Here is a 25059-nt window from a genome sequence, read left to right as displayed (position 1 = left end):
CCAAACGAGGCCTCAACGGGTTTGCTGGGGTGTCGTCTCGCCCCCAGTCCGATACGCGCGACTCGAGCGGCACGACCCCCTCAAGCCCCACCCTCGAGCTATCACCAAGACGTTGGACTCAAAGCATTGACACAAGGCCGGGATGGTGGACATGGTGAATGTCCTGCGGCCGTGCCTGCACCAGGTGGGTGCGGGCCCGATGGCCGTCGATGGGTCCCGGCCAGGGTCACCCCAGCGGGCCTGCTCGAGCGGCGAGGTGGCTGTACAGCGATGCACGTCTGTGGGTCGTCTTCTTCCCTCGCTGCAGCATCAACCCGCACCCTCCTCCCTCCATCCTTTCAGGTCGCTGGCCACATGTTTGAAGGTCGGCTGGCTGGGTGATGACCTCCTGCCATTTCCCTGAGCTGGCCCGCGGCCTGCCCACAGAGCCGTGCCGGTCCTTGGAACCCACGCACCATGCACTTCAGTGCAGCCAGCACGCCCGGTTTTATGGCCATGCCCCACCCATTCCCCATGTCACCCGCTCCCTGGCCTCCCACACCCTCCCATGCACCCCCAACGGGCCCCCTCGCCCATTCTCCCATCACGCCCCCCACACAACATGCCCCCCCTCCCCGTCATCATTGTGCAGAGGGCAAAGCGGGCAGTTTCGTCGACGACGTCGGCCACTTCTACAAACCCCTGCAGCAGGGCCCCCGTGGAGACCGCGAGCGCGCCTTCTACGAGGACATCGCCTCCGAGCTGGCGGCGGAGCACCTCTGGCGCCGCACTTCCTCGGCGCGCCGCCCCTCCCTGCGCCCCCCGCCCTTCTTCCCCGACCTGCGGGAGCTGGAGCGGCGGGGCGACATCGCGCAGCGCGACGAGTGGGGCCTTGTGGGCAGCCCCTCCCTGCACCGGCACAGCGCCGGCGCTGGCGCCGGCAGCGACGGCGGCGCCAGCCCGCACGGCGCCAGTGACGAGGACGAGGGCACGGCCGCGGCGCTCATGGTGGACGCCTGGGTGGCGCGACGTGGGCGGGGCGCGGGAAGCGCCGCTGACTCCTCCACTCCCGCGGCCAGCGGCAGCGACGGCGGCGGCGGCGACGGCCAGCCCAGCCCAGAGCGCGCTCGGGGCTGCTCGCCCTTTGCCAGCAGCAATGGGCGCGGCGCCGTGGGGGGGTCCCCGTTGCGCATCGACAGCACCAGCTCCAGCTCCAACGGCAAGGCCTCGGATGCGGGGCGGGAGCCGGACGCAGAGCCTGAGCCGCAGTTTTCGGTGCTGCACTCCCCCCTACTCCGCGTCATCCCGCGATTCTGTGAGTGGGAATAGCTGTGCCTGGGGCAGGGCTTGCGTTATCTGCTCTGTTAATGGGGTGGGGAGGGGAAGGCAGGGCCACACTTGGTAGGGTCAAGAACCTGGCCAGGCCCTTTCGGAGATTTTTACGTGTTCTTCAGTGTCGTGGCTCAGCAGGGAGCCTGCTCCTTCCTACTCATCCCCCTTTTTCGCGGACTGCCCGTCAACTACCACCACAACCATCGCAGACGGCGTGGTGACGGTGGGCCAGCGGACGCTGCTGGAGCTGGAGGACCTGGCGCGAGGGTACCGCCACCCCTGCATCGTAGACATCAAGATAGGGTACCGCACATGGTACCCGGAGGCGGGCGACGAAGCATACATAGCACGCTGCAAGTGCGTGAGCGCGGGGCCCCAGGGGGGCTGCAGACATTATTGGGCATGCCAGCCGTGGCAGTGCTTGGCCCGGGAAACCCTCGTCTGCTCGTCCAATCCTGCCCCACTGCTGCCCCTTTCAATGGCGAATCCCCCCCCCACGTGTTGCAGGCAAAAGGATGCGGCGACCACGCAGGCCCGCCTGGGCTTTAAGATCTGTGGCATGCAGGTCTGGCGCTCATGCCAGGGCGGGTACTGGCGGGCGAGCAAGCGCTGGTGCAAGACGCTGCCCGAGGCCCTGGTTGACAAGGCGCTGATGAGCTTCACAAACAACGGTGAGGAATTGGGAAGTGGCACTGTTGCCAATGGGCACTGATCTTGTGTTTCATGGGGTTTCAAGGTGCTGAGTGTGGGCAACCTTGGGGAGGGGTGCAATGGAAGGCTGATGCCACAGCAGAGAGGGAAGGGAAGGGACATTTTAGGATGAGCCGGGCGATGTCGGCAACAAAACTTGGCCCATGCCCCTTAGATGAAGGCATGTTGCGGCATGCAATACTCCCTGCATCCACCCGCCCCCCGCACTCATCCTCCTCGACTCCACTCCCCTCATCCTGAGCTTGCAGAAAAAGGGCTGCACCCCCAACATGTGTTTGGGGGCCCACATGGTGCGGTGGCCCAGCTCCAGACCCTGCTCTCATGGGTGGATGTACAGCGCAGCTTCCGCTTTTACTCCTCCTCGATCCTCCTCTTGTATGAAGGCGACGCACAGGGTGAGCGGGATGGGAAGAGCGGTGGACTGTGGTGCAGGACCCTGCCTTGCCTTAGCCCTGGCGTGCTGTCCGGCCGCCCACCATCATGGTGGGATCTTGCCCCAACACACCGATCCCTCCCTCCTCACCATTGACAGACGCAGAGGGCGCGGCCGTGCGCGTCAGGCTGGTGGATTTTGCGCACAGCTTCCGCACGAATTCCTCCGCTCGTGACGACAACTTCCTGCTGGGCCTCACGTCGCTAATGCAGCGCATGCGACGGGTACAAGGGGAAGACCTGGACATCGCCTTTGTTTGAACCTTTGCTGGTGGACACGTGGGGCACTGGCACCCTCAGCGGATGTATGTAGCCCCATTATTGCCTTCCCTCCTTGTCCCTGTCTCATCTAGCCCTACTTTTTCACGTTGACATTGCTGCGGTGACTTCGCCTACATTTGTAAATCCAGATTAGCAGGGTTCCCCGCCCCGAAAGCGCCGATTTCAAAAGTTTGGGTCGATGGGACACTGGCAATGTGCATTGAAGAGCCAAAGCATGCTTAGCGCATTGTGCCCATGCCTCCCTCACGCTTGATTAGATTGGAACTCAACGCGAATCTCTCTTGAAGACTCCCTCGTCTCGGCCCCGTTCTCGAAATGGCGGTGGCCATGAGCCACGACGCCGCGTCATGCCTGCAAGCAATACAGCCGACTGAGACCACGTTCACAACAGTCTGTACCGTCGTGGGTGAGTGAAGTCGACATGCAACTACCTAGAGTCGTTGAGATCATGTAAGCGACCCATTCACCTCCTGGTTACTCTCCAACCCTGCAGGGCTGGCAGCCCTCATACCCCTTGCAAGATACATTCTCAGTCACTTGCTATTCAAGGTAGGCAGGATGAGCAATTTCCCTGAAAGATGCTTTCTGCGAGCCAGCTGGAGTCTAAAATGTCATTACAGTGGGAACACCCTCCCAAGCCATCCCCAAACAGAGTATCAACCATACCTCCCCCCTCCATTGCCGCAGCCGCTCAGCATCAAACATGTCGCGCCACCACCCAAAGGATCTGACCCATCCTTACTACCTCTCCAACGGAGCAAGTTCCGAGAGAGCTGCTGGAAGCTCACAGTGTATGGCGTGCTGTCACTGGCGGGCGCGAGTCTCATCTGGCAAGGGGGCTGGGTCAGCGACACCTCCACCCTGTGGAAGGGCTGGCCCGAACACGATCCCAGGTGGGACTCGTGGGTATGGGGACAAAGGAGTGCAGTACCTATGGACAGGAGTGCGTGCTAGTGCATCTGTACGGCACATGACCAGCCATGCCGATGGCTGTGCTGGTGCCGGTACAGACAATCCACCCTCCCTGAACCCCCCCTCCCTCCAGCCCTGGCTTGCTCGCACTGTACTACTTTGAGCTGTCGTTTTACTTGGCCAGCACCTTCATGCTGGTTTGGTGGGAAGCACGGCGCAAGGACTTCCCGGTCATGATGGCCCACCACTTTGTGACAGGGGCCCTCATAGCACTCTCCCTCCGTTTAAAGTGAGCGTTGGTGTGGCTGTTCAGCAATGTGATGCTGGGAAGGACGGGAATTTCAACTGGCATGTGCAGCTTGCATCGTAGTCCACGGCAATGAGTGCGGGAGTTTTTCAGGTTCCAGCACCGGACGGCATTGATGCCAGCTTGCTGCCAGATGTATGCCGTCCTTGTGTGCCTGGGATGCTTAGGATCAGCCCCTGTGAACCACATGCCACCCTCGGCCCTCAACATGCTTCCGCCCTGCACATCCTTCCCACCAGCTTCCTGAGGGTGGGCGCCATCATCATGACGCTGCATGATGCGTGTGACGTCCTGCTGGAGGCCTCCAAGCTGGCCAAGTACACGGGGCATGATGCAGGGGCCACCACGCTCTTCACAGCCTTTGCGCTGTCGTGGGCGGGCCTGCGTCTCGCTTTCTTCCCGTTCGTGGTCATCCACAGCACCAGGTGGCCGCTGGGATCCGGGATTCGCGGGTTTGCAAGGGCCGTTCCTCGTGGTATTGCGGTGAGGGGTGATGTGACGTCAGACCCTCTCGCTGCTGGCACACAAATTGTGTGATGTTTTGGGGGCTGGCACCGCAGCGTGGCCCGGGATTACCTGTGTGGGCCTGCTCCACCCTGGTTTAGCAACTCTCATTCCAGGATGCCTCTGCTCAGCGACATTCACAAGTCTATCACCCTGCCACACCTCCATGCTGCAGGTTTGAGATTGTGGAGGTTCTGTCCTATCGCCCACCCTGCCTCACTGCTTTCAACACCTTCCTCCTCTCCTTGGTGGCCATGCATGTCTACTGGTTCGCCCTGATCCTGCTGGTAGCATACCGACGGGTGGCCCTGGGGGAAATTGAGGACAGCCGGGAGGATTGATGACATACGGCGGGGGGAAGCAGCCTTGAAGGAGCCTCCCTCTGGCCCCTACAGCTCAGTCTGACCTGCGTTTCGATTTTTTGGATGTTTCTCTTGTCCCCCATTTTCCGGCCAACACCGATCCCTTTCCCCACCCCGTTCTCGCCAACCTCCAGCCTTTCCCCGCTTCTTTCCCTCTGCGCACTGATTATGGGAGTGGCGTCGGCGCTCTGCGTCCGACCAGGTGACGCATCTCTGCCCTGCTGTGTGTAAATAAAATGGGCCATATCCACGCAAGGTGCCTGGTTGGGTCCCTAGGGAGCACACGAGCCTGCCCTTGGCAGGCATTCGCCGGTAAGGGAGAAAAGGGAATGGGAAGGATGGGGAGGGGGAAGGGGTTGCACACCGCAATCTCCCGCTCTTCCGGCCTCAGGGACAGCGAGCTGGGAAGATCAATCGGCCCAGCAGGCACTGGCTCCAAGGCGAGTCCAGGTTCAGGACCTCTGAGCGTTTCCTATTGCGAAAACGGCAGGATGACATCGCGCGCCGGCCCCAGGGTTATAATGCCTGAGCCCCCGGGCAGGTGCAGCACGCCGTGCTCCAGCAGGGAGGAGGCCCCCGCCGCGCCCCGCAGCTCCAGCGCCGCCTGGCCGGCCAGGTGGGCACGCAGCTTCTGCGTGGCTTCCGCCATGCCCCGGCAGGTGTCGTCTGAGTCCCGGCCGTGCACCTCGTCCAGCCAGGCCCCCGCCCACTCCAGCTGGTGGACCAGCATGGAGTCGCCGGGCGCCGAGGTGGTGGAAAGCATGGCGCGCGCGAGGATGCCGGGGGGGAGCGAGGTGACCGCCTGCGTTTCAATGCAGTGTAGGTGAGTAGCAGGGAGGGCAGGTGTTTCTGGGTGCACACAGCATCCCATGTACCATGCGGTGTATGGTGGAGGTCAGTAATTTTACTATAGCATAGGTAAACTTTGCAGTACCCCTGCAGTACCTGGGCGACGGCGAGGACCGCCGCGCGCCGGACATAGGGCTCCGCATGCGCATGCACTGCCTCGCAGCGCACAAGCTCCAGCGTGGCGGACGTGAGTCCCGCACTTTCCACGTGCCCGGCCGTTGCCTCCAGGAAGGTGCCTGTGCGCAACGGGGGGCCAGGGATGGGATAAGGGGTGGCCGGCGGCAGCGCTTGAGCATGGAGGAGGCTAGGAGCGGGGGTGCCTCAGGCTGCCAAGGGCACCGGATGGTCTCGGGTGCCCTTGGCTGCAATGGATTGTCAGGCACAACACCTGATTTCCCTACCAGGACAGGGCACCCGTGCAACGCACCCAGGGTGGTGAGCAGGCGGCCCAGCAGGAAAGCGTCTCGCCCAAAGAGGTCGATGCCGTGGTGCTGCTTGTCCACGCCTCCCAGCAACACAGACGCCCACTGCAGCGCGACCACCGTGAACCTGCGCAGAGGATTGCAGGTATGGGGGGTTGTGGGGTGGTGGGTGGGGACCCACCAGCGGCGGATGCACGGATCATGCCCTGAAGCGGCGGCACTATTGGTGAGTGCTCACAGAGTGCTTCACGCAGCATCTCCCGTCCTCCCAGGCATGACCCGAACCTGAGATCTACCTGTTGGTGTAGCCCTCCGAGTCCCCTCCACTCCCCAGGGACTGCAGACTCCTGTCGGCGCGCCACGTCACCCTCCCCACCTTCCCACCGCCATCCGGGCCCAGCGCAGGCAACGGCGGCCGAGCGCGAGCACCCGGCCCCCGCCCGCCTCCCAGCCCGGCACGCCCCGGCACCCTGCCCGCCAGCTCCAGCGCCGCGGAGGAAAGCGCGTCCAGGATGAGCACCCGCTGGTGGGTGTCCAGGCTCGGGGAGTACAGCTCACTGGCCAGAGCAATGCCACCACGCTGCGGCTCCGCCCCCAGCGTGGCTACAATGGCCCTGGCACGGCACAGATGGGGGGAGGCTGGGCGGAAGGCGTGCGACAAGCGCCGACTGGTACTCCGCGACATGAAATTACAGAGTGCAGGCCACCCCGCACCATGCCAGGACACCAGCTCTCATCTCGCGGGAGCCACCGACTCACCCCATACGCTGCTCTAGGATAGGCGGGGCGCCCGATGCGGTCTCCTCGTCGCCCCAGGAGGGCAGGCGGGCGTGCAGCAGCGCTCGTGCGAGGCGATCTGGCGATGCAACGCAGGGATCGAAATGCGACACTTTGAGTGGGGAACAGGTGCGGCGCTGCGTATTTCATGCGCCCAGGACGGGCACGATGCGCCGCATGCTACTTGCTCCTGCCATCTGAGGCCTGTGGGGACCCCACCTCCCTCTCATCCCCCCCCACCCCCACCAATGCACCTGCTTGGTGGGGTAGCTCGTCTGGCGCCGCCCTCACCAGCATCTCAGCGGCCTGCACCGCCTGCAGCGCCCCCTTCCAGTCAGACTCCGCCTTTGAGAGCCCGGAAATTACTTCCCGCAGCGACAGCCGCCGCCTCGCAGACTCTATGGTGGTCAACAGAGACAATGGGCAGGTGAGGAAGGAGGTAATTGTGCGACAGACAAACATCTGAGCTTGAGATAGGAGACAGGCTGATAGTGTGGTGAACCGTCACTGGCGTTCCCCGCAAAGCGATGCTACAGGGGATGCACAGGATGCGACTTCTGTGCAGCCACAGGGGCCCTCCCGCCCCTCGACAAATCCCAGCCCCACCCAGGCCCCACCATCCTCGTCAGACTCCGCCAGGTCGTAGGCCGGCAGTCCTGCCGTGTCATCAAGCTCGTCATCGTCGTCGGAGTCCGTCCCGGTCAGCGGACCCAGCTCCTCTTCGCTATCGCTTTCGGCCCGGGGTGTCTCGCGTGCCATGCCTTCACCGCTCGGCGCCACGCCGGATCCCTCAGCGGGCGACCGGTCACTGCTGCCGCGCGGGGCCTCCAAGCATCGCCCCGCCACCTGCCCAGCCCCGCACTCGTTCCCCTCCCCACCGCCCTCGCCCTCGTCTTCGCTGGCTTCCCAGTAGCCCTCCTCCAACTCCCCCAGGGCCAACTCGTCCGCGAAGAGGGCGGGCGAGGCCGGGTCCAGCGTCAGGGATAGCTGTCGCGCGACGCGCATGCCCCGCCGCCGCACCTCTGGCTGTGGGCTGTCCAGGTGGGCAGACACGCCGCCGAGGATGGCCGGCAGCAGCGGGCCCTGATCCAGCGCGCCGACGTCGATTGCCACCAGCGCGGCGCAGAGGCCCAGCGTCAGCGCGGCCTGGCGCGGTGCTGGCAGCGTACACGACCCCGCCCAGGCCTGCGCCAGGGGGAGCAGGCGACCAGCGCTGCCGCCAGGGTCTGGCCCTGCGGCTCCGAGCAGCTCCGTGACCGCCGCTCGGACCGCGGCGGGGGGCAGCATCCGATCGCCGAGCAGGCGCTGCAGCGTCTCGGGCGAGCGCGCGGGTGAGGCCGCGCCCAGCGCCGCCAGCACGGCCCCGGCATGCGCGCCGCGCCGGGAGGAAAGCGCTGCCTGCAGCGCGGCCAGCCCCGCCCGCGCGTCCTCCAGCTGCCCCAGCCAGGCCAGCGGAGGGGTGGGAGCGAGGAAGGGAACCAGGGGGGCCTGGTGAGGGCAAGGCTCTGCAGAGGCTCCCTTAAGCATCCCCCTGTCTGATTCGGCAGGGTCATCGGCTCCTGCATCACCTTTTGAGCGAGCGACGTCCACCGCCGGCGACATTCCATCCACCTCGGCTGCCAGCTGCGCCAGCGCCGCGCCGACGGGCTGGGCGTGGCCCCGCCTCACCAGGCGCTGGGTGGTGGCGGCCGCCAGGCGGGTCGCCTGTGCGCCCAGCGGCCCCGTTGATGCCGCTGCCCACGACAGCGCGGGCAGCAGGGCGGCGCAGTAGGCTGGCGCGGCCAGGCAGGCATGTTCCCAGGAGGGCGCCAGGTCTGGCAGCGCGGCCAGCGCGCCGGCGATCCGCTCTTGGTCGGCTTCGGTGGCCTCCGAGCAGCCTGCAGCGCATGAGGTCTCCGGGCGGTCAGCCATCTGCCGCCCCACCGCACCCACACCAGCCAGATCCTCGACTAATCGTGCCACCGACGCGACGCAGGACTGGGGGGATCCAAAGCGTGCGCTCAGTAGCTCTGCTGCGACGATGCCGGAGGCGGCCGCCACAGATGTGTGCCGCCGTGAGCGGCCGGATGCCGACTCCACGAGGACGGGCTGGACCGCTGCGAGGTGGCTGCATGGTTGGAAAGGGGGAAAGGAAGGCGTTGGTTGGGATACTCGCCTTGGAAAAGGCTCCAAGTGCTCGGGGCAAGTCAAGTAAGGGCGGGGCAACAACGTCAGGGCCGTACCCTCATTGCATGAAGTTCCACCTCCACACACGCACGAGCACCCCTCCTGGCTGCTCCCCTCCACCACCACCCAAATGCCTCACTCCACGGCAGTCAGCAGGGCGTCCCTCACGCTCAGCCTCCCAAACCAGGACCAGAAATGCCGCTGCACGAAGCCAGGCGCTCCCCTCTCCTCCAGCTGGGCCAGCCAGCGAGGAGCTACGCTGGACAGGAGCGCGTGGCTGTATGCCTTCACGGCAGGGCTGCTGGGTAATGGGAAGTCACTCGTCCTTGTTGTGGCCTCCGTGGGGGCGCGAGCCTGCACGCTCTGCAGCTGCGCATCCAGGTCATGCATGATGCCTTGGAGCACTGCGGCCTTCGCCAGCATCTCCGGAGCGATCGCATCTCCACCCAGGACAACAGGTCCCAGCTCCAGGAGTGCTATGACCTGCTCCAGGGTCTTGCACCGGGGTAAGGCCCCCGCGATGGCAAGTCCCAGCTCCCTGGACGCCTCGTCCATGCCTCACTCAGGTTCCCAAGTAATGCATGATCTGCGAGGCACGATCACGTTGAAATGTATCTTGATTTATGCATGAATTATCTCAAATGTACATGTCCTACATAAGTATTATTATGTGCGTTTTTGGTTCTCTTGCGCCCAGATCAGGGTGACGTTCGAAGTAGTTTTAGCGCGCGCCCCATTGCTTACGTCACCATTTCACCACAAGCTGGACTTTCCCCATAACTCTTGATCTATGGCATCTCTTGAGAAGCAAATCCTCATCAAGCATTACGATATCAGTGGCTGTATGGTTGGGCAGGCCCTGATTGGGCGTGGTGGCACCTAACACATGTCCTCGGCGAGAGCACGCCCCAGCTTCGGCAACCTTTTCAGTTTACTCCGTACGCCGGAGCTTGGAGGGTGGGACTGACTATGACTTCGAGTTACCCAGGACATTAACCCAAACTCTGTGTGCACACATCCTCCTTGCAGGTGCTGTGACGATGACCTCAGGAGCGACCACTCTGAAGCAGCCCCTGACGCTGCCTGCGCATCACAGTACCAGCGGCATATTTTGGAAGACCAGAACATTTGAGAACATTTGGGACACATGGAAGGTGTGCAGGATTGCTCTGGAGGTTATGTGGGCATGAAGTGGGTTTGAGATGGTGCAGAATGCCGACAGGGACTACACCTGTCCCAGCTGGAATGTCTTGGACGGCCCACTCTGGACGAGCCTGAGTGTACTTCGGCTTGCGTCATCTATAACACCATTCCCCATCCACGTGCACAGGACATCACTTTCAAGGATGTTTATAAGTGGGCGAGTACACGCAAGTCGCACTGCGTGAAGGGCTACCTGATGTCCACCACTACCCCCACGGCCGCAGATTTTGCGGAAGCCTTTCCTCCATACCCTGTGGACTGGAAGGCTCTTGCCAACCCTCCCAGTGAGTTTCTGGCTACAGCTCTGCTGGTGGGAGAAATCTACTGGCCTATGCAGTGTAGCGCTCTCAAGTGGCAGGTCGCGGTATGGGCTCAAATGGCGGAGCACCTACCCGATCTTCGCTTTCCATCTCCCTTGTCATCGGACCGTCGGGCCTGACATTTCCAACCACCTGCCCCATCTTCACCTGCAGGTGATGCCATCCAGGCTGTCTGGGTGGGTCACTCCACTGTGCTTACCCAGATGCAGGGGCTCACCTGGATCACAGACCCGGTGTTCTCCGAGAGGGCTTCCCCAGTGCAGTGGGCGGGACCCAAGCGCGTCACGCCGCCTGCCTTCACCCTTGAAGCGCCTGCCCTCCCCCGCCTCGACTTTGTCCTCATCTCGCATAACCACTATGGTGCGCTGTGTTGGGGGGCAGCCGGCCAGGGGCTCCTGGTGTGGTGTGTGTGGCTCTGAGATGAGGGAAGCGATGATGTTGGATGCAGCACATCTGGCTGCCGGGCAACAGCAGGGGAAGGGATGCAGGTCTGTGGTACCTCAATACACAGAACTGGTCATGCCAGTGTTGGACTGTGGTTCTGTGGCTCAAGTTTGTGAGGTCAGATGATCCATACAGCTTCACAGGGGAGTTGTAAATGCTGGGAACCTGCATCTCACCAAAATCATCTCCCCTCCCCACGCCACACAGACCACCTGGACCGGGCCAGCGTCAAGTCTCTGCATGCGCGATTCGGCGAGGCCTTGAGCTGGTACGTCCCGCTCGGCCTCGCCACCTGGTTCAGGGCCGAGGGCATCTCGAACGTGCGGGAGCTGGACTGGTGGGAGGAGGCGCGGCACCCCTCGCCCGACGGCTCCAGCGTCCGCCTGGTGTTGACCCCGGCGCAGCACGCCACGATGAGGGGGTTGTGGGGGCCCAACGCCGGGCGCCGGCAGACGCTGTGGGGCGGCTGGGCCGTGCTCGGCTCCCAGCGGTGAGGCCATTGAGTGGAGATGGGGCATGGCTGGCAATCCAACGGTTGGATTGTAACAATACCAGACCCCGCGCAGTCCTCCCGGGGGGCGCCCCCCGCCTGAGGGTGGCACCCTTTTGCACCGGCCGCGTCGCCCCATGTCGCCACGATGCGAGTGTGAGCCCTGTCTCTCCCCCCATTCCCCTCACTCAAACACACGCAGGCGGTTCTGGTTCGCCGGCGACACCGGCTACTGCACCGTGTTCCGGGAGATCGGCGAGCGGCTGGGCCCCTTCGACCTGGCCGCCATCCCCACCGCCGCCTACCTCCCCCGCGACTTCATGCGCGCGCAGCATGTGAATCCAGCCGAGGCGGTCCGGATCCACCGCGACGTGCGCAGCAGGCGCAGCATGGCCATCCACCTGGCTACCTTTCCCCTGACCGACGAGCCCATGGACGAGCCTGTGGGGGAGCTGCGGCGCCAGGCGGCGGCCGCTGGTCTGGGGGACGAGGAGTTTGTCAGCCTGCGCCACGGCGCCTCCATCGTGACGAGCGGTGGGGTCGATCTGGTGGCCCCCGTCACGCTCTCTTGTTGAGCTTTTGGGGGGATGCAGTGGGGGCCTTGCTGGTCGCATGACCCCTGAGCAGTGTCGAACCGAGGCTGTGAGCCTGGAGCAGCACGTCTCTGAATGACCCCGCCTCGTTGCTCCCCTGGGTCTCATGCCTCTCTGCCACCTTTTGTTCTACTCTCACTCCCTGTGCCGCCTCGCCCCGTTTCCATGTTCTCATTGTTCTTTTGGACACTTTCTCACGTGACCTCCATGGTCAGTCATCAGCATGTTAACGAAGAGAGCATTGCTGTCATGGGAAACCTGAGAACAGTGGCGACAACCAGCCTGCGTCGGACCTGCGCCGCTCATGTGTCCGCAGCTCCATCCAGGACGGCAGAAAGCCTGGTCGCTGCCACCACGAGGGCCTCGGCTGGGACCCAGGCAAAGCAGACTCGGAAGTAGCCGGGCTCGGCGGCATGGCAGCTGTGCCCGGTGGTGACGACCACCCTGGCCTCATCGCAGATGCGCTGCCAGAGGGCGGCTTCCCCCTCCCAGCCCTGCTTCGGCAGCCATTTCCTGCAAGACGGGGGGATCCACATGAGCAAGCAGGTGGTGACATGTCGACGAATCAGGGCACCGAGGACCTTGAACAGGCGTCCCATGTCGCTCTCATGCCATCCCTGCCAGCTATCGACGGCATCTCTGAAGCAGGGGCACAGATGCATGCTCTGAACCCGATGAGCTCAGATGCCGCAAAGGTCAGCGCTCACCTGAGGTCCAGCCACACAAACATGGCAGAGGTGGCGGGGGTGAAAGGGATGCCCGCCTCTGTCAGCGCGGCTGTCGAGAAGAAATAGGTGCCTTGATGAGGGAGCGGCAGAGGTATTGCAGGGGGTCCTGCTCACTATCTGAAGGGTGCATGCGACGTCAAAGCCTGCCATCAGAATCGCCACGCAAGTCACAGCCCCGCCATGCACCTGAGAATGCTGAGTAGGACAGGGCCAGCTGCCTCTGGTTCTCTGCCACCCAGGCATCCACCCAGTCAAGGTCAGAGAGCACGACCGTCAGGGCATACTGCACAAGATTGCTCGCCTGGGAGAAGGGTGAGATGGAGCCAAAAACCTGCCAGGAGGGCATGGTGTATGGAGCAGCTTGGGGAGGGCAATTGAGAGAAGGGGTCCGGCCGTGCTGTGCAGAAGCATGCAGGCTCTGTGTCATGCAGGCACCCGGAGGCGAGGAGCTCAGTGGACGGCGTCATCCGGCCAGCTCACTCCAGCGCCCCCACCTTCTTCAGGCTGGCGCTGCGGGTGTGCAGGACGCCAAGGCGCAGCCCCGACCCGCCAAAGTCCTTGCTCATTCCCCAGAGCAGGTGCAGGTGGGTGTCCACGCCCTCCTGCGTCAGCGCCCCCTCCTCCACCAACCCCTGAGCCACGCGCTGCATGCTCACAAAGGTCGCCTCGCCGTGCACGCTCAGCGCATAGATCTCGTCGCTGCGTGCGGCGAGGGGTGGCAGTGCCTTGGGGGCCCGGCGATTGCCGTGGATCCGCGGCGGCTGCAGGCCCGCCTGGCACGACTTGGGCAGGCACAGGCTCCCGGAGGACCTTCAGCTTTTCGGTGGTGCAGTGGCGGCCAAAACAGCCCTCTCCCCCTTTCCAAATCCTGACTCCTTGCCAGGCCCCTCACCTGACGAGGTGGACGCCATTCTTCACACTCCACTCAAGCATGGATTTGAGCGTGGCGGTTGAGTACACGATGCCCAGCGGGTTGTTAGGGTTGGTGATGAGGAGGGCGCGGATGGGCGACCCGGCCTCGGCTGCCGCGGCCGCCGCCTGGGCCAACTGGGCAGTCACGTCGCCGTCTTCGACGAGGTAGAACGGCACTGGAACCACATCGTCCTTGGCCTGAGGGGTGGTGCAAAAGAGGGGTGTTTTTAGGATGGTCTTGCAGGCTGCTGGCTGACCATTGCCCTCCGCCCGGCCCCTGGAGGCTCACAGAGCCCCTGGCGCCCCAGGGGCTCACCATGAGATCCATGTCGAAGGAGGGGTAGTAAGGGGCAGGGATGAGCACCCCCTCGCCCGCGTCGGCCAGCGTGAAGAAGAGGTGGTCCAGGAGGGGGGTGACCCCGTTGCTGATCACGAGGTCGCCTGCTCGCACCTCAAAGCCCTTCAGGAAGGTGTGGCGCAGCAGGGCGGCCAGCACCTCCTGCAGCCGGGGGTCGCCGGTCATCCTGCGATGTTTGAAGGCGCCGGTTGTATGATGCCCACCGGCATGCATGTGAACTTCAGATGGGATGGCACCTTGCCGAGCACCGGCCACCACGACGATGCATGCATTCCTCTCCTGCTCCTGTCCATCCCCACCCCTCAAAACCCACATGGTGTAGTTCATCACCCAGTCCGGCAGGGGTCGGGCAAGGGCTTCCTGCATCCTGTGCGCAAAGGCGTCGCTGTGCAGCTTGTTCTCGGCCACGGCGATGAGGACGTAGCCTTCCGGGTTGTCTTGGCTCCTGAAGGGGTGCAAAAGCATGACCTTCAGTGACCCGGGCGGGCGGGCCTGTCAGGGACCCAGGACCCCCCGGCCTGGCATCGCCTCCTCACCACTGGTCCATGTAGCCCTTCATGAAGGCCTCGAAATGAGGCGCGGGCTTCAGATCCAGCAGGCGCTGGGACCGGGAAGCCAGGGCGCCCTTTTCGACAGGCATTTTTGGTGGCTCTCCTGTGCAGAGACGGATGTGTGCAGATCGCGAGAACCCGCAGATCAGCTGTACTCTGCGGTCCGCCCAGGGCAAAAGCTGTCGGCGCCCAGGTGGGAGATGGCTCTTGATCGACCAGACAGATCACTTTTCAATACGGGTTTTGGATTTATTTGTGGCTAGGAAGCATGCGGGGCTTGATGGTTGCAGGTTTCGGGTTGTTCAGCGCCCCAAACAGGACAGTAAGCTTACGTAACCTTGTTCACCTTCCTAACGATACATGTCCTTGCCCAGCCGGCTCTGAAACCTCGAAAATTATGCGGACTAGTTGACAAACCAATCACTTCACATCTCACCAAGTCAACGTACTTTGAAGTGAGTTTTTGTTTGGCGCCCCACTTGCCATAACAGTGAGATACCCATGCAACGGCCCACACGCCAATCAGGTGTGGGACTACTCCTTGACATTGTTGCATGCTGCAGCCGTGTCACGGATATCCATGCGTGCCAGCCTTTTAGCTCTGAGTTGTGGTGGCTCTGGCACCCGCTGGCAGTGCCTCAAGGGAATCAAGAATGCTCTTGAAATTCACATCACTGGACATGCTCCTTCTGTCTTTGTCATTACGATTCTGTGAGAGATCTCGCGCCTGCCCTGCCAGTAACCCGCTCCTCATCCGCTGGGAGTGCTGCCTTGAAGGGCTCATAACAATCAACAACCCAGCCACACCTCATACACAGCAGCTGCCGGGTCTCGTGTCGCCCTGCTCAGGCCCTCAAAGCGGAGCCGGGGTCCGAGAAGGTGCGCCCTGGTGATTGGGACGTCGTCCAGGAAGGCACGGCGCAGCGCCTGCCCCGCCGCGCCCGCCAGGCCCCCCTGCTGCATCAGCGCCATGCCCTCCTCCCGGTCCATGGTCGCATGGTAGAAAGCGTGCACCAGGCGCAGGAGGTGCAGGGCCGAGGTCCCACCCTCTGGCAGGTCATGGGTTTGGCAGGTGTGGGCCAGGGTTCCCGTGTTGTCGCGTGGGAAGACTAGGGTCAAGGAAGGGCAGCGTAGCAGGACCTGGGCGTCCCCTTGCTCCTGGGTGGGATCGGGCTGGTGGGGCGAGGGTGGGCCCGTCTCCTCGTCCTGACTGTCCTCCACCCAGTCTCTGTGAGCGGGCCGCGGTGCGGGTGTTGTTTCAAAGGAGGAGGAAGGTTTGGGTCAAGGGTTGTGGAGGTGGGCACGGCGCCTGCATGGGCTGGCCCTCCCAGCACGACCAACATTCTGGCCACTAGGCCATCGCTGGCCCACCCTCACCTAAGATCAGCGGGAGCGGAGGAACCTTCTCCAGCTTCTTCCAGCTCCTGCCTGACTTCCCAGCAAGTGGCAGGGTCCTCCAGCAGCGACCAGGAAACGCCCATCAGCAGCCGGGTCGGCAGTGTGCTGACTGTTGTGGGTGGCTGGCGTTGAAGTTGGAATCCAATCGGGAGGATGTATTTGCTGCTGCGCACAGACCCTCACGCTGCAACTCAGCGACCAGGCTGTGTGGAGTCTGCCCTGCCCTCCTCACATCAAGGTGCCCTGCAACTGGCCTCCCACCACTCGTACAGCGCCCTTGGTTGCATTCCCGGCCAGACACAACATTTCCCTCACACTGAAAGTGCTGCGGCGCCGCGCCAGCTCTGGACTCCAGGGCTTCCACAAATGCCCTCCGACGCTCTTCTCCCATCCTATCCGCCGAAGCATGGCACACTTGGGGCTCTGCCACAACAGTGGCACCCCCCAGAATGTCATGCTGCCGTGCAAGATCAGCGGAGACCGACAGCTGGCGCTGCTTGCTCCCTGCTTTCCAGCTTTGGTGCACCCAGTCTGGAGATAACACGCCTCGCCCTGGCACGGGGCATGTAATGATGCAGTCAGCAACAAGATTCGACAGCTTGTTGACGTTGATTGCAAGCTTGCTCTCATGACCTGTGCAGCCGTGGTGGACCATTCCAGTGCCAGGAATCCGGTTGCAAAAACAGACAGTAAGTGGCCACTGCAGCCCTAAGATTGGGGAGGAGATCCTCTCACCCGCTCGCAACCAGCTCCTGGCTTTGGCAAGGAGGCACACGACATGCGAGGCTTCATGCGCTCCGCACAGGGTGGCTCCACCTCCCTCCAGCTCCCTCTTGCACCTGGGAGGGCAGGACGCAGGATGAGCGGCCGTGCCTTCTTGGATCGGACAATGCACAGAAGTTGCCGCAACTTCGGGTGAGGAGTCCAGTGACAAGATGATTTGACAAATCTGCCCCTACAGAGCCCCCTGTGCAATTCTCCATCCCACTATACTCCTGCACCTCTGGGAGACGTCCCTACTCAATGCTGGGTCCAGGACAACACGCATGCCCCCAAACAGGGCAGCTGGCGGCTGCTTCACGGAGTCTCGTGCCAAGCAATTCTGATGTGGTAAGTTGGAAGATGTTCTCTCCTGAGCTTGCCCAAGTTCGACGGGCAGTACTGCCGGCGCAGGTAAGCCTGCAGGGAGGCGCAGCCCATCCATGGCGTCTGGGGGACTGTCTCCTCTGGGCAGGGTTGCAGTCTCTTGCGCTGGAGGCCTGGGCTTCTTGAGCTGTGCACACTGCAGGGAAGCCTGCAGTGTTACAAGATGTGCATCAAGTCAGCGCCGAACCACCAAAAGGACAGCAGCGCTTCTCTGCTCGAGCGTGCCAGGTTGGCACCAAGCAGACTGTGCAGATGCTCCTGTTTGCCACAACGAACTGTGTTCCATTTATAACACAGGGCCACCCACCTCTGCTTGTCTCTCCCTCAGTGCAGCCAGGAGGCAGCTGTGGGACATACTCGAAGTGCGAGCCGGGGGTGCCGCCGGCTGCACCGAGGCATAGGTGGCCAGAGGTGAGTCTGGCAGGGGTGGCGCAGCCATGCATGGCGGCTCTGGAGGGCAGGTCTGCCGGTGCGACCTGGCGGTTCCAGTGCTCAACTCAGGCTGACAAGGTGCAGTTAAGTTTTGGCCCCAGTCGGGCCGCCATACATTCTCCTTGGCGTCCAGAGAAGACGGAGCTAGCAGCCTCTTACTGGCAACACATGCCTCCCACCAGCTCTCGTCCGCGATGCAGAGGCCCCATCTGCTGTGCAGTGCCAATGCGGCGTCGAGTTTCGGGGAGGGGCATCGTCCCGCCTGCCCAGCGACGAGTAGATGTGTGCACCGCCTCGACAGCGATCCCGAGTACCTGAGCAGCATGTGCGATGGGAGTAGTAGTGTATCAGGTGTCTCATACATCAGATTTCTCATCTCATGGGTGGATCGGGAGCCATGCTCACCGTCCTCCTGCTGCCTCCACCACCTCCCGAATGCGGGCTCTCTGCTCGCGATCGAATCCCGTCAAGCATAGAAGCACACCAGCAGCCCACTGCCACTCCATCGCTTGGAGCACGGCTTGTTGGGAAACCACTGTCTTGCCTACATGAAGTGCCCGACGGGTCCAAGCCCTGCGTCGCTGTCCATGCAGCGCGTTCAAAAATCGTAAACCGGGCGCGTTGTCGGCCCAAACCATACTTCCCACCGATTCAATCCCGATTCGAGCATGCCATGCTAGTTCTAAAAAATGAAGGTGCACCTCGCATGAGCCTCAATTGACGGGGTGGCGAGGGGCCATGCGGCACCGGCCCCAGCACCTCGGGCCCCGCTCCCTGGCGCGTCGGCACCAGCGGGCCCTGGCATGGCTCCTTGGCGGCGCCATCGTCCTGACGCTCATGACGCTCCATGGCGACAACCAGCTACATCGCAGGGCCGAGGCGGTCCAAGCCCACGGCCAGTCGGGTCTCAACCTGGGCGCGTTGGACAACGAGCCCGACGTCCTGAGGACGCGCCGGGACCCCAGGCCCCTCCTGGACGCCCCGGTACGTGGCACAAAGTCCCCCGTCCCCACCAACATGGACGTGGTCGTGGAGCGGGTGCGGGACAGGGCGGGCCGGTCACCCCGTGTTGCAGGCGCCTCCCCTCCCAGGCGGTATGACGACCGGGGTTTGGGCGCTGGGGGATCGGTCAAGCTGGGGCCGCCCTCCAGAGCCGCACCCCGCTCCACACGCCCGTCAGCGGCTGGTCATGCTTCCCTGGGCGCCCGCAGCTGGCGCCCCGCTGCCCCCGAGGCCGCTAGCAACTGGACGCAAGCCGGCATCAGGCTGGCTGTCCTGGTGCCGCTGTGGCGGTCGCAGGGCCTGGTGGAGCCGCTGCTGGAGCACCTGCACTCCCACATCCAGGCCCAGGGTGCGGGGCTGGAATGGAGGGTGGAGACACTGCTATGCCCGGCTCACACTGTGTCTTTTCGCGGCTGGGCTGTTCGCTTCCGTAGTCAGCGGCCCCTGCTCAGCGACTACACTTTGTGACGCCCTTCCCTCAGAGTTCATCACTCGCCCAAACCCACTCTCATACCTCCCCTCCCCCTCCTCCTGGTGCAGCCGGCATCGCAGATTACCGGGTCCACATCGTGGAGCAGGACCCCGCGCAAAACTTCACCCCCGGCCTGCTCGTGAATGTGGGCCTGGCGGTGGCCGCAGAGGTCCAGGCCCTTCGCGAGGAGGACGTGGTGGTGTACCAGCAGCCCACGCTACTGCCCGCAGGCAGCGTGCCCTACTCCCTGGCGCCGGGCCAGCGGTTCCTGCACCTCGCCACCGGCCAGTCCTTCTTCGGCGGGCGCCTGCCATACCCGGGGTACTGCGGCGGGGCCTGGGCTATGCGGGTGGGCACCTTCCGGGAGCTGCGGGGCATGGCCAACCAGTACGTCGGATTTGAGGGCCTGGAGGACGACCTCTGCCACAGGGTGGAGCAGCTGGTGAGAAATTGGAGGGGAGGGGGGGTTCAAAGGAAAGGGTGGCGGGGTCTGAAGAAGAGGAAGGCTGCCAGGGTTTGGGGGAGGTTTGGAAGGTGTGCGCACCAGAATGCTCTGCTTGATAGGTACCATGCAGCAGCCCTGGCTCGGTGCTCTGGAGGCACCATGCCTCTTGATTCTGATTGGCCTCCAGCCACAGCCCCCTGGCACGTCATTGCACACATGAATTCGCTCCCCGCTTCGCATAGACGCGGAACCTCACCATCCCTGGGCTGGACCCCGCGCGGGGCCGCTTCACGAATCGCGACGAGGCGATGGTTGCCAACCACCTGGCGGCCCTGCACCGCCCCGCCAACCAGCGCCTGTTCCGGTCCCGGTGGCAGGCCGGCAACGGCACGCGTGAGATCGCCGACGCGGTGGCGGGGACGGCAGGGGACGGCCTGCACGCGCTGCCGGAGGCGTGGCGCGAGCGGCTGGCCATCCGAGAGGAGGCGGCGCACCACACCTGGTGGCTGCTGGGCGGGCCGCCGGACGCCGACGGCTGGGCGGGGGACGGCGAGCCGGGCGACGCGGACGCCAACGCCGCCACGGTTACGCTGCTCAGCCGAGACGCGCGGTCGGACGTGGGGCTTGGGGACACGCGGGCCCTACTCAGCCTCGCACACGGGCCCATCGACTATGACGACCTCCTAGCCTGACGCACTCGCGTCAGGCTGGGAGGCGAGGAGGCCAGCGTCGGGTGAGGAGGCTGCCCGCTGCGCTGCGAGCCACACGCCTCGCCCTTGGCCGACTGCGGCCCATTTCCCTCTTTTTCCACACAGAGCCCAGATCCTTACCTCTCGCGCCTGTTCCCTGCTCCTAAACTCCCAGTCTAAAACCCCCTCGATCTCAGCACGCCTTGCCCCTTGCATCGCCAGGACCTTGCCTTCAGCCCCTAGGAATCCCTTGTTGAGAACCCCCCTCCTTTTCCCACGCCTGGAACCCTTGATACGCTTGCCAGCCTCTGCTGTATCTTTCCCCAGCTTTCTGCGGTGTCAACGGCCGAGGTGCCATGGGCTCGGCATGCCAGGGCACAGCGGGACCATCAAGAGCGCTTGGAAAAGTAAGCCTCCAGCTTCTCCACGGCCGCCTGCAGCTTGGCATCCGTCTTGCAGATGACAAAACGCACGAGCCGCTTCGGCGCCGTAGTCCTGCGAGGATTTTTTTGCCATGGTCTTACGGATGTGGAGCTGGATCAGCAGCAGTGTGAAGGTCCTGCGCGACGAGTGTGCCGCATTCACCACCCATATACAGCACGCAAGACCCCAGGCATTGGTAGCCAGGGGGGCCAGTTCTACGCTCATGGTGGACTGCACAGGCCCACCTGTCCTCGTAGAAGGCGCTGACTGGGATCAGTGTGATGCCGCCCTCTGTCGTGAGCCTCGAACAGAACTGGGGCGACAGGTTTTGGGATTCAATGTGATGCAGAGCGAAGCGTGCCGCAGAAGGACAGCTCCCCGTATTTGCGGCTAAACCAAACAGGGAGGACGTATGGATCCCACCACCCTCACCTCAACGTCCTCCTCGGTGCTGTTCTCGGGCAAGAGACCGGAGAAGTCGGTGGTCAGAAAGTAGGTGCCCTGACCAGGAAGCACCTGGAAGAGAGAGGTGGGAGGGGTGTGGGTGAAGCCTGTCGACTTCTATGTCCAATCGCACAGGACTTTTTTGGCATAAGCCTCTGCTCAGGCCCATAGCTCCACATACAGTCAATGTGGCCTACTGCATGGCGCCTAATCAGCCAGGATTTGTGCCGTCACCATTTCAGCCTCCACATACCTTGAAGCCGATGGCGGTGAGCTTGGCTGCCAGCCACTCCCTCTTCTTGAGGAACATCGGCCCCAATCTAGAAGGTTTGCGGTGGGGGGATGCAGGTGGTGAGCGGGTGGGAGCTGAGAGACGGTTGAAGCCACGAAATACGTCCTTGCAGATTATATCCTGCCTGATGATTCCTCCCTCGCCAGCCGCTGTGACTTGCGCACACCCTCACCCCCAAGCCACCCCCACTCCCCACCCACCCTTCGTAGAAGCTGCGCTCCTCCCTCAGCCCCCGCGCCACCGCCCGCTGCAGCGCCGCCGGCACCGTGAAGGTCAGGAACTGGTGGGCCTTGGCCGCGGCCTGGACCATGGGCGCTGGGCCGGTGACCCAGCCCACCTTCCAGGCCGTGAAGCTGAAGGTCTTGCCCGCGGACCCGATGCGGATGCTGCGCTCCGCCATGCCAGGCAGCGTCCGCAGCGACACGTGCTCGTAGCCTGAGGCAAGTGTCAGTGGAGTAGAGGAAAGGATGTCAAATATGCGGCAGGTGTTCAAAGCAAGGCAGGATTGAACCACTGGGCGGCGAACCTAGTTGCGCTCAAGGCTACGCCCCCAGCAACTTCAGAATCGCACCTGGGTAAACTAGGTGCTCATACACTTCATCCAGGGCTGCATAAGCATCGTGCTCCTGCACCAGGGAAGCAATGGTCTCCAGTTCAGCCCGTGAGAAAACCTGTGGTGGTGGGTAAGGAAGGCGCCAGGAGTTGTGAAGGGGCCCGGCAGCCATGCAGTGTTCGCTCCTGAGGGAACCCTGTGCCAGATCTCCTGCCGGCGCACTTGTCGAGGTTTGCTCCGTATCATCATTACCTACCCATGAGAAGGTACACCATGTTACCTTTCCACTGGGGTTGTGTGGCGTGTTGACGACAATCAGCTTGGTCTTGGCGTTGAACGCTGTGGCAAGCTCTGCAGCGGGTGGGTGGGCGGGGAGGGCAGAAGTGGGCTGCCTTGCACCAGCCCCCCTGACCCACAGCAGTCCTGAAACAGTCCATGATGCTGCTGCAAAGGGGCAGCATGCACCGTCACACCACCCATCCCCTGGCAGCGCCAGTCCGCACCTGCCGCGTCAAAGGACCAATCTGGCGCCCGCAGTTGGACCACAACCGGCACCGCACCAGCCCTTCGAATGATAGGGATGTAGGAGTCGTAGAGCGGCGCAAAGACCACAACCTCGTCCCCTGGCTCCAGTAGGCCCAGGAAGGCGGCTGCCAGGGCCTCGGTGGCGCCGCTGGTGATCAGCACCTGGGACTGCCAGTCCAAGGGGAGGCCCGTGTAGCGCTCGCTGTGTTCTGCCAGCGCCTGGCGCAGCTCTGGCACGCCGACCATGGGCGGGTACTGGTTGCTGTCATGCAGCATGGACCTGGGTGGCAGCACCAAAGGGTAGGAGGGCGGTGCAGTACACTGAATGCACCGATCACCCAGATCAAGGGAGCCATTCCCCACCCTTGCGCAACTTGCACCTCAGCTGGCTCCTGCACCCCTCCCGATTGAGAGTCCATGTCCAGAATGCATCCCTGAAAACGAATCCCCATTCTTTCCAAAATACCACCGGCCATGCCCCAACGCACTGGTACGCGGCCTCCTTCATGGACGCGGGCCCCTCCAGCTCGTTGTCCGGGAATCCCTGCCCCAGGTTGATGCTGCCATGCCTGGCAGCCAGCTGGCTCATCAGCTCGAATATTGTGGTCGGCAGGCCACCGAATGTCGAATTGAAGCCCCGGCTGGACATGGCTGGCCCAGCGCGGCGCGGAGGCAGGTATACTTGTGGCAGGTGTGTCGGAGGTGACTGGGCAGCAGCGAGTGAGGGCCTGACTACGTTTCTGACATGGGAGTTGAGGGTGCGCAACATGCCATATGCCGATCCAGTGCCACTGTTTGAACAGGGCAGCAGTGAAGGTTGCATGACGTCGGCAGCGTGCTCATTTGTGTGCGATCAAAACGAAACTGCTCCACGTGGCCGCGGCGGTTCCGTTCCGGTGTACGGAGAAGTTGTAACCTGAGCCTGTACATAATCACTACAAGAGACCATCGTTGTAGCCGGAGGCAGCCTGAATATGGAGGATGCTTTACAGGAATGCTTTCATTGAGGGTGGATCACGAACTCAGATTGCATTCTGGACCAAGGGGGGAGCCCATGGCGCTCACATCTGCCACCACTTGCGATTGGAGTAGCCATCGGCGAGCTGCTTGGCCAGAGAGGCAAAGTTGCCGGCGTCATCCTCCAGCTCCGCCGTCCTGTCCTCCAGCCTGGACAGCTTCTCGCCGCGCTCCCCCAGGCGCTGCATGTTCTCGGCCATCACCCCGGCCACGCCGTCGACCCTGGGGGCAGGGGGAGGGTTGGCACATCTCAACACATCATGGCTGGTAGGGGCCCGAGCATGCGCTTGGTGGTGCCTTCTGACACGCCAACCCCGCAAGCCGGGGCTGACGATACCACCTCCACCGCTGCCACCAGGCTGGGCCCCGCCGTGCCCGCGCACCGCTTGCTGGTGGTCGGCCGACCATAGGTCCGCTTCACCATGGAGACGGTGCGGTTCACAGGGCGGGGGCCGCCGGCGGCCGGGGGCGTGGCTTCCCTCGGAGTCGTGGACGGCCCGGCGAGCGGTGGGGGCACCCCCCAGCCGTGCCGGGACGATGGCAAGGCGGCCCCCGCTCCAGCCAGAGGTCTGCAGCAACCGCGAGACGGCGGAGGGGGAGGGGTGGGAGATTGACCCCGGGGCACAAGACCCTGACTGCCGAGCAGCAGGGGTGCGAGCGGACCGCATGCACCGGGGCATGGCCGGCGGCCGACGCAGACGGCGCAGCTGGGACGCTGGCACTGGTCCAGCCTCGTGCGCCCCCATGTCCCAGTCAGCCGCGGGGTCGTGTGGTCCTACTCTCTCCCCCCCATCCCGACACACACTCACCCGACCTCTGCCACCGGCTTGACGGCTCCCAGGCTGTGCCCTGTTGCCGATGCCCCGGGCTCCACTTCGTCGGGCAGGTAGTCCAGGTCGATGCTCTCCTCGGACTCGGACTTGGACTCGGCGCCAAACAGGTCCTGGAGGGGTCAGCAGGCGGGGCTGAGGACCTCTGGAAGATGTGTGCATGGATGGTTCCAGGCGTGCTGATACAGCAGTTGGTAACGGGGATATCCACACGGCGGGTAAAAGGGTCAGGGGCACGGCTGTGTGGCGGGGGGAGTCAGGCATCTTCCCCCCCTCCCCATTCCTCTGCCCGAGAATTTCCTTCGGGCCACTCCCAACCACAGTCCTGCACCCACCTCCACGCTGGGCAGCGTGCTCGTGGCGTCGGGTTGCGCGCCGCTTGACCCCGGCATGGTCAGGCGTTGGAGCGAGGACACGCCGGCCACGCGCGCGCGGTCCAGCTCCTGCGAGAAGTGGTGATGGGGGGCTTTCGGGGGCAGGAAAGCATGCCGCAGGTGCCTGGAGAGATCCATGTTGTGCCCCGATCTGTCTGGTCCCACCATGGGTCCATGATCTAGGCCACACCCCTGGATCCCTCCTCATCAAGGTACTCCCCGGGCCCCAAACAGGAACCCCTCTCCGCCACGTCCTTCCCCTCGAAAGACTGAACACACCTTGAGAACGCCCATGGGCAGGCGGGAGGCGCCCTCCACCACGTCCAGCGCAGTGCCCCTGACCCCCTCGAACAGGCGCGCGCCCAGGGCCAGGGGCGCGGCCG

At 63.5% G+C, this 25059-nt stretch overlaps 9 protein-coding genes across 9 annotated transcripts in view; 4 read left to right on the top strand and 5 right to left on the bottom strand.

Moving 5' to 3' along the window:
- Window positions 1–142: 142 nt before the first annotated feature.
- F751_5641 (Inositol polyphosphate multikinase beta) lies at window positions 143–2715 on the top strand (the record flags this gene model as incomplete). The annotated part of the gene is made up of 7 exons (XM_011402362.1): window positions 143–184; window positions 343–364; window positions 632–1009; window positions 1100–1294; window positions 1521–1668; window positions 1819–1982; window positions 2555–2715. The coding sequence occupies 7 exons, from the start codon at window positions 143–145 to the stop codon at window positions 2713–2715; spliced, it is 1110 nt and encodes a 369-aa protein (XP_011400664.1).
- A 336-nt stretch (window positions 2716–3051) lies between these two features.
- On the top strand, window positions 3052–4800 carry F751_5640 (ASC1-like protein 3; the record flags this gene model as incomplete). The annotated part of the gene is made up of 5 exons (XM_011402361.1): window positions 3052–3138; window positions 3424–3629; window positions 3782–3937; window positions 4195–4380; window positions 4635–4800. 5 exons carry the CDS (start codon window positions 3052–3054, stop codon window positions 4798–4800), a joined length of 801 nt encoding a protein of 266 aa, XP_011400663.1.
- A 493-nt stretch (window positions 4801–5293) lies between these two features.
- Window positions 5294–9590, bottom strand: F751_5639 (Telomere length regulation protein TEL2-like protein; the record flags this gene model as incomplete). Its single annotated transcript, XM_011402360.1, has 8 exons — window positions 5294–5623; window positions 5767–5906; window positions 6098–6219; window positions 6389–6706; window positions 6852–6948; window positions 7487–8357; window positions 8481–8976; window positions 9175–9590. The coding sequence occupies 8 exons, from the start codon at window positions 9588–9590 to the stop codon at window positions 5294–5296; spliced, it is 2790 nt and encodes a 929-aa protein (XP_011400662.1).
- Window positions 9591–10075: 485 nt separating this feature from the next.
- F751_5638 (N-acyl-phosphatidylethanolamine-hydrolyzing phospholipase D) lies at window positions 10076–12067 on the top strand (the record flags this gene model as incomplete). Its single annotated transcript, XM_011402359.1, has 5 exons — window positions 10076–10189; window positions 10366–10522; window positions 10712–10918; window positions 11210–11492; window positions 11695–12067. 5 exons carry the CDS (start codon window positions 10076–10078, stop codon window positions 12065–12067), a joined length of 1134 nt encoding a protein of 377 aa, XP_011400661.1.
- A 320-nt stretch (window positions 12068–12387) lies between these two features.
- Window positions 12388–14548, bottom strand: F751_5637 (1-aminocyclopropane-1-carboxylate synthase CMW33; the record flags this gene model as incomplete). The annotated part of the gene is made up of 7 exons (XM_011402358.1): window positions 12388–12598; window positions 12793–12883; window positions 13000–13144; window positions 13308–13512; window positions 13706–13923; window positions 14042–14249; window positions 14397–14548. 7 exons carry the CDS (start codon window positions 14546–14548, stop codon window positions 12388–12390), a joined length of 1230 nt encoding a protein of 409 aa, XP_011400660.1.
- Window positions 14549–15423: 875 nt separating this feature from the next.
- Window positions 15424–16115, bottom strand: F751_5636 (hypothetical protein; the record flags this gene model as incomplete). Its single annotated transcript, XM_011402357.1, has 2 exons — window positions 15424–15862; window positions 16012–16115. 2 exons carry the CDS (start codon window positions 16113–16115, stop codon window positions 15424–15426), a joined length of 543 nt encoding a protein of 180 aa, XP_011400659.1.
- A 2233-nt stretch (window positions 16116–18348) lies between these two features.
- Window positions 18349–20221, top strand: F751_5635 (Beta-1,4-galactosyltransferase 4; the record flags this gene model as incomplete). The annotated part of the gene is made up of 4 exons (XM_011402356.1): window positions 18349–18648; window positions 18844–18961; window positions 19153–19526; window positions 19772–20221. 4 exons carry the CDS (start codon window positions 18349–18351, stop codon window positions 20219–20221), a joined length of 1242 nt encoding a protein of 413 aa, XP_011400658.1.
- Window positions 20222–20607: 386 nt separating this feature from the next.
- F751_5634 (Methionine aminotransferase) lies at window positions 20608–23104 on the bottom strand (the record flags this gene model as incomplete). The annotated part of the gene is made up of 9 exons (XM_011402355.1): window positions 20608–20713; window positions 20887–20954; window positions 21074–21157; window positions 21339–21405; window positions 21578–21812; window positions 21949–22048; window positions 22211–22281; window positions 22434–22735; window positions 22944–23104. 9 exons carry the CDS (start codon window positions 23102–23104, stop codon window positions 20608–20610), a joined length of 1194 nt encoding a protein of 397 aa, XP_011400657.1.
- A 412-nt stretch (window positions 23105–23516) lies between these two features.
- F751_5633 (hypothetical protein) overlaps window positions 23517–25059 on the bottom strand; it is a gene marked incomplete at both ends in the record, with an annotated part of 10169 nt that continues 8626 nt past the window's right edge. The window contains 4 exons of the mRNA XM_011402354.1: window positions 23517–23694; window positions 24282–24415; window positions 24638–24745; window positions 24956–25021. Coding sequence (XP_011400656.1) covers window positions 23517–23694; window positions 24282–24415; window positions 24638–24745; window positions 24956–25021 — 486 coding nt within the window. The remainder of the gene's footprint in view (window positions 23695–24281; window positions 24416–24637; window positions 24746–24955; window positions 25022–25059) is intronic.

This window comes from Auxenochlorella protothecoides, assembly GCF_000733215.1.
Source record: "Auxenochlorella protothecoides strain 0710 unplaced genomic scaffold scaffold66, whole genome shotgun sequence".
Taxonomy (NCBI): Eukaryota; Viridiplantae; Chlorophyta; class Trebouxiophyceae; order Chlorellales; family Chlorellaceae; genus Auxenochlorella; species Auxenochlorella protothecoides.
The sequence above is the reverse complement of the archived record's forward strand: the minus strand, read 5'-3'. Positions and strand labels throughout refer to the sequence as shown.